This window comes from Loa loa, assembly GCF_000183805.2.
Source record: "Loa loa unplaced genomic scaffold supercont3.489, whole genome shotgun sequence".
Taxonomy (NCBI): domain Eukaryota; kingdom Metazoa; phylum Nematoda; class Chromadorea; order Rhabditida; family Onchocercidae; genus Loa; species Loa loa.
Genome location: NW_018108669.1, coordinates 29284 through 36358, shown reverse-complemented (window position 1 = coordinate 36358; position 7075 = coordinate 29284). Strand labels below are relative to the sequence as shown.

Sequence of the window (7075 nt, the reverse complement as noted above, 5' to 3'; positions counted from 1 at the left end):
TTATGAACGTGGACGCGTGATATTATACCACATGATCTCATTTCAAGTCGCTTTCAATATTATTTTTGTTCCTTTTATAATGTTTACTTCATTATAGTTATGGATATATATTTGCATTTATTGTTCACTCACATACCTTTTCCTTATACCTTTTCATATACCTTTTCCTTATTCCTTTTCCCTATACTTTTTCATATATCTTTTCCTTATACCTTTTTCTTAATGATCAAATGATCATTCGTATTTAACTGATGATAAACACTTGTTTTTAATGTTCCCATATGTGCTCTACTGTTTCCTAAGTTTTTGATGTTTACAGAAATGTATGTGTCATTTTTCATTGATTATATATTCAGGTATTTATATTTATTACTCACATGTCCATTAATTTCTTATAGTTTAGCATATCCACATCTTGCATGCTTTCACGTATTCGCGTTTGAAATTCACGTCGTATGGACGCTTATCTTAATTTACATATTGACGCTTACCATTTATGTTTTGTTATAGGCACGGTATGATTGAAACCGTCGAAATTGACGTATAACGTCGAAACATTTCACATTAAGTTGAAAAAAATATACAGCTATCGTTCCAGTAGCATTCGTCAAACAGAAAAGGTAAAATTTCGGAATTTAATTTTCACAAACCAATGATAGTAGCTGGGAATATTAGATTTTTGTTCCATCATTTATAATTCCTCGGCCAATAAGTATGGATTTATAACTGTGATCTTTAATGCCAACTAATCGACATTATTTCATAGTATTCTGGCGTACGTGCTCTGAAAAATTATTATGATGTGTTAAGCTTTGTTGCACATTTTTGCTATCACATCATTCTGTTACTTAAACTTAATAAATGTTGTTATTTTAACGTAGGCTTTTTCTTGTCCGACTATTGTCGAAACTTTTCAATGGAATTGGTGATGCCGACTTTGCTGCAGATAAATTAATTTGTGGAAACGATAACGATGTCTAGTGGTAATAGACGTCAAAAAGAGCTGTCGAAGCAGCAACAGCAACAGGTGATTGCTCATGAAGAAGTTGTTCAGGAAGAGGTGGTTACGGATGAAATTGTCGATGATGCACAGGTAGTAATGAATACAGCTTTACTTTTCTTTAAATATAGTTCAACCTTTTTTTGGATATCATTTAAGGAAGACCGTTTTTAAGAAATTTAACTAATTTCAAGACAATGATAATTTAACTGGAATTTCGAAGAGTTTTAGATTAAATCAAATAAGGTTTGAGAAGCGGCTTAGATAAAACACGCGTGGTAGATTGTAATAAATAATCTGAAATATGTAGATTATATTTTGAAAGACAGTCCCATTCATGCCAGATAAATCTCAGAGAATCAAATTAAGTTATTAAGTCTAGATTCTGCTAGGATGGTAAGTTTCTGAACTAAACTAAATAAATTTGAAGAAGCAAAGCAGGTTTAAGTGAACGATGTTCGAAGTTTACTTTTTTACTTGACTGGCATAAAGTCATTTAAGTGACTGTTTAGTGCAGACAGCTTTTCGAAATTTATTGCACCGAAATTTGCAAACTTTTGAACCCTACGTAGTAAGCTTTGCGGAAGGATTTGAAATCAATCTAGTAAGTTTTGAAGCATAATTGCTCAAACAAAGTAAGTGGAACGTAATATTTGGGGTTTCGACATAGCTTTTTGTAAGGATTGATACTACGGATTATTTGCTATTGAATAAATCTCAAAAAATTTCCGACAAATATTCGAAATCCTTGATTTGGGCAACTGATAATTTAGATTTCCGAAGAAATTGTGGAAGAAGTTGACGTGGAAGGTGAAGTTGAGGATGATGTGGAATATCGATTGCAAGGTGTTTATGTTTATTTCCGTATATTCATTTGAATATTCCTATGAAGGATAAGCAATTATCACTTATACACTTATTTAATTATCGGTTTTACTAGGAGTTTTACTGCATTATGTTTTGCCTGAACTGATTAATACATTCCCTAAGAAAATTTTCAGCTGATGGCTCGTATAGGGTGGTTTACCCGTCACGTGCAAGTAGTATGCCATCGGGAAGTAGACATTCTCCATATGATGATCCACATGAGAGGGTAATATTTCCAGTCATTGAATTAATTGTACATGTGATCAGGTAGGTATGAAATAAATTAAATGACATATGGTTATAATTACGACATCAATGAATACATGTATTAAATGGAGTTGTATTCTATTAAGTAAACTGGGCATTAATTTTTTGTCTTAAAATTTCAGATAAGTGTCCGAGAACCAAGCGACAGCCAGTTATGCGGTTCCGAAATGGGACAGATTCAGACGGGACGCGTCGTCCCGGCACATGTTTTCGCCGTTCGAGGAAATAGGGTAGAACTCTTCAAACTTTTCATAAGCTGTTCGCAACAAGCCATTCCTACTGAATTTGGTTATGCATTAGTATTAAGTCCTTCGAAATTCGTATTATTCATCCTTTTTTTGCTTTGATAATGTATACTTTTCAGTTCATATCATTCCTTTAGTCCATAACTTAAATTAGGCCTTAAAATGAATTGAGAAAAATCCTGTATTAAAACCGAGATGTAAAGTATTAAGTTTAAAACAATTTCCCATCAGAATAACATCCGGAAGTTTCATACATTCTAATGGACAAGTACAAACGAAACCGTATAACTTTTTGGTTTGTTCAATTTTATTTTAAAGCTGAATATTTGATTCAAACAATTTTTTTCTTTCAGATATATCGTATTGATCGATCAGGTGGTTCAACCACCACAACACCAGTGCGTACACTTAGTGAGACGAATCGTGGAGCCGCTGACCAGATCGTAAGTTTTACGGTTTTAATAATTTCACTTGAGGATTTCTCGGTAAGTAGAAGATTAATAAATGGTTATTTTGTAGAACTGGACTTTATGAAATTGTTAGGTCTTTTTAGGGAAAAATTCTCGTACTTTGAAATTTTAATGTTCAAGTATGTACGAAGCACTGTTTTCCTGACTGTTGTTCGTATTTTCAGAAAACCGAGTCAAATTGGCGAGGACGCGAAGTACCATCTAAATCAAGACTGCTACAAACTGGGCCTCTTAGTCCACCTTTGGCATACCGAGCTGCTCAGGCTAGCATCCAGCGTAACAGGGTATTCACTCCAGTGTTGGCAGCTAAATTAGCTCCAAAGAAGTGATTTCTTTTCCCAGTTCGATTTCATTTTATGCTAATAATAACTTCATAGCGTGAAATTGAAATTCCACGGTTCTTGATTCTTACTCTTTTGTAATTTAAGTCATTTAACTGTTCAAGTAAAAACACAGTTCTTATTTGTGTAATGGTATCGGCTACCAGCAAGTAATGAGCTTGTATTAAGCTCTATTTCATGTCTTAGTAGTTTTTTTATTTTTATTTTTCTTTTTTTTTTTTAGCAAGGTATCAGCTATGATACTGAAAAGATTCTAGGCTGTGTAAACTGAGGTAGCAAAATAACGTTAGTAAGCATCGTTTTTATTTTACATATTACTTTGAGCATTTTTTATGATCACATAAGTGAATTCTTCTGTTCTATTTCCAGACGACCTCTTGGTTCAAAAAAACCATGTCATTGCACGCGTTCGATGTGTTTGAAATTATATTGTGATTGTTTTGCAAATGGGGAATTTTGCAATGACTGTGATTGCAAAGATTGCAAAAATACAATTGAATATGAAATTGAAAGGACGCGCGCTATTAGGTTGTCACTGGAACGCAACCCGAATGCATTCAAGCCAAAAATCGGTAGCATTTTAACAAACAGTAAAAAATCAATTATTAATAACTGATTTATATGTAGATTAGCGGGATAGTTTGATTGTAGGCATTGTAAGGTATTTTTGAAATAACAAATGGCTAGCATGCACGATTAAATAGTGTAAAGCAGTTAGTCGGATAATTTTAGTAATGAGAATCAGATTCAGCACTGAGTAATGAAATATAGTTGTCTTTATAGCACTTTTATTTTCCATTTTCTTTTCAACAAATTGAGCACGATTTTGACGAAATTCGTCACTTAATGGATATAATATTTTATTTAGGTGTCGCTACCAATAGGCAAGTAGAACCAGAACGGTTGCACCAAAAAGGATGTCATTGCAAGAAATCGAATTGTTTGAAGAATTACTGCGAATGTTATGAAGTAAGTTTATTTAATTCATAGAGTCATATTTAGTTTGTTTTGTCCAAAAAAGGCATTAGGATGAGATTGAATTTTGACTCTGGTAATGACGGACAAGAAATTTCGTTTATATTCTTTAAATATTAGTATATTCGAAGGAAGCAGTAATATATTATCAGACCTTCAGATCCCTTGTTAAATGACTGCTCAAGTCTTTATGAATACTTAGAATAATTTACTAGCGTTGCAAAAAATTGTCGCATTATCATTCTGTAACAATCCGTATTGAATACTGTTGATGAATTACAGCTTCAATTTTAGGCAAAAGTCCCTTGCACTGATCGATGCAAATGTGTATGTTGTCGAAATACCGAATCAGATCGGGCAGCACGTTTGGCAAATACCAAATCAGCTACGGCATTAACTGATATTCGTTCTGCTGCTACTATGGGAAGTGCAGATTTTCATAAGACAACATTGTATAGCGATGAGGATAGCGATGATGAAGTCCAAGAACCGAGTGATCCCAAAACGTAAGTGTGTATTGGCTGATCAAGAAAGTTGATTTTAAATTTCTGGTTCTTTTTAGTTCCAAGTTCCACTGTTGCAAGAAATTGTATTATTCAAATAATGAGAATATGTGACGTCAGCTTTGTTTTTCACTAAAACCTAGTTTCTATTTTAAATTTTAGACGAGAAATTTGAAAGGATGTTCCAAATTTTGTTATAACAAATAGTTTTTTTATCAAACAGATTTTGAAATGATTACTGTCTTCTAGCAGTTATTTTTTTTCTTTCCTCCATCTTTATTGTACCAAAGACTTTTTATAATTTATGCCGTTCCCGATTGTAGGTTGCCTTGGTTTTATATGACGGATGAAGTGGTAGAAGCAGCGACACTATGTCTTGTAGCACAAGCAGAAGAAATTGAATCCAGTGAGCGAGCAACTCAAGTAGAAATTGAGAAAGCAATTTTGAAAGAATTTGGCCGTTGTTTGGGGCAAGTTATTGAAAGTGCTTTGAAGAATTCGAAAAAAACCATAGGAAGCTAACGATTTATATCGATTTTTGATATACTTCTGCAATATTAGAGGATTTTTTCGTATATGTGAATTTCATCTTGTCCATATTTTGCTTTTTGGACTATTTATGGTCGTCTTTTGAATTCTCATCATAGTTTTCCGTTCTGAAATAAGCTTGGTGCTTGTGTTACATATAAAAAAACTGTTTTTTCTTCCATTCCGGAAAAACACCGGAAGTAATGGCGTGCTTTTTTCTTTTTTTAAATGTGATGTGTGATTATTATTCAATGAAGAAATGGCTTGTTTGAGATGCTGTATCTTACTTTATCAAGTAAGATATAGCAGAAATCAAAATTACATCACATATTCTGATTAAATGTAAGGATTAGTCCGTAATGGCGAATTTGTTCAACCTATGCACGTGTTTAAGTAAAATTAGGTATCAACACGTTCAGGATCAAGCGAAGCGGGCAGAACTTATTGCATATAACATTTTCATCGTTATGGAATTTGAGCATTTTGTCATTTTGATAAGTTTATTCATTGGAATTCCCTTTTCTTTATATATGTCGTCGTCCTTTGCTGAATGACCTTTCGACTTGTCAAAATGATGAACATTTGTAAAAAAAATGCATGGGTAAAATTCAGCTTTTCCGTATTACCTGTTTATTTGACCCTTTTTTTTTTTTGAATTGATCTCTTGCATTCCGGATCTATGTTCATTTTTTGTACGAGGATCATGTTGTCTGAAACAGTCGAATAGTCATTTTCTGGATTGGTAAAAGATTCGAGATTCTTTTCATTTTGCATCTATGTATTTAATTTATCACTCTCGGAACAGTTGTTTCAAAACTTATCAATTTACTATAAACAGTTACCATTTGTTGTTAATTGTCCAAGATTATTATCATTATAGCACTTAATACAATACCAAACCATTTTTTTGGTTTAGCATTTTTCTTTTCTTTTTTTTTATTCCCACTAATATTTATAATAAAGACATGATTATTACCTATCACTTCCTATTCATATCGATTTTTATTTATTCAATAGCACACAAAAAAAAAAAAAACATGTTTTCATTGTTTCTTTGTACATATTATGGGAAATTTAATTTTGAATAACATTCTGCTTAACATTTATCTGCTCAATCATATCATATCTATATAAGCAGAATAATGCATATTTGATAAATGACGTCAAGTTAACATTCATATTTGATAAATTATCCGTATTATCAATATTGTCTAAAGGTCTCTTATCATAATAAATTCAGCAACGATAATTTTAGACAGGAAAAATTCAAGAAGTAAATATTGTATAAATTTTCTAAATATTATATTTGAATATATTTGAAATACTAAAATATTTCAAGTTTTCCAATCTGTAAAACAATAAATTCACAATTTTTTTTTTTTTTTGGGTACAAAAGTTTCATTTACATATAAGCTATATAAGTAGATATAAGTTAAAAATTTCAATTTAATGAAAAATTCTCTACGTTCAAAGATTTCGTACCTAATTCGTTTAGTCATTTGTTATTTCCAGACAAAATTAATGTGACATACATGTTAAAAATGTTCGCCTGGAGGATGAGGGGATCGAACCCTCGCCCTCTCGCATGCAAAGCGAGCGCTCTACCACTGAGCTAATCCCCCAACACGTGAAGGGTTTATTCTCTCTAATCAAATTAGAATAATTCTATATTTTGTAAAATGTTAAAAGTATTTATTTTAAGAATTCATGAAAATTGATGTTTTAGTGCAATTATTCGACTAAAAAAAAAAAATTCGAAATTATTGTTAATATTTAATACTTTTAAGTTCTAGTTTATTTTAAATTTTGATAATTTTTCCAAATCTTTTCACTTTTTCACTTTTTCTTTTTTTTCTGATCATTTAACTAGAAAATTCGA

The 7075-nt window shown here is 31.8% G+C and overlaps 1 protein-coding gene and 1 non-coding gene across 2 annotated transcripts; one reads left to right on the top strand and one right to left on the bottom strand.

Moving 5' to 3' along the window:
• Positions 1 to 973: 973 nt before the first annotated feature.
• Positions 974 to 5328, top strand: LOAG_06231 (hypothetical protein; the record flags this gene model as incomplete). Its single annotated transcript, XM_020447093.1, has 10 exons — positions 974 to 1093; positions 1774 to 1846; positions 2002 to 2093; positions 2257 to 2364; positions 2733 to 2822; positions 3014 to 3174; positions 3560 to 3762; positions 4059 to 4159; positions 4460 to 4671; positions 4992 to 5328. 10 exons carry the CDS (start codon positions 974 to 976, stop codon positions 5188 to 5190), a joined length of 1359 nt encoding a protein of 452 aa, XP_020302641.1. The 3' UTR covers positions 5191 to 5328.
• Positions 5329 to 6746: 1418 nt separating this feature from the next.
• LOAG_20104 lies at positions 6747 to 6818 on the bottom strand. Its single transcript has one exon. It is a non-coding gene; the product is annotated as a tRNA-Ala (tRNA).
• Positions 6819 to 7075: the final 257 nt, after the last annotated feature.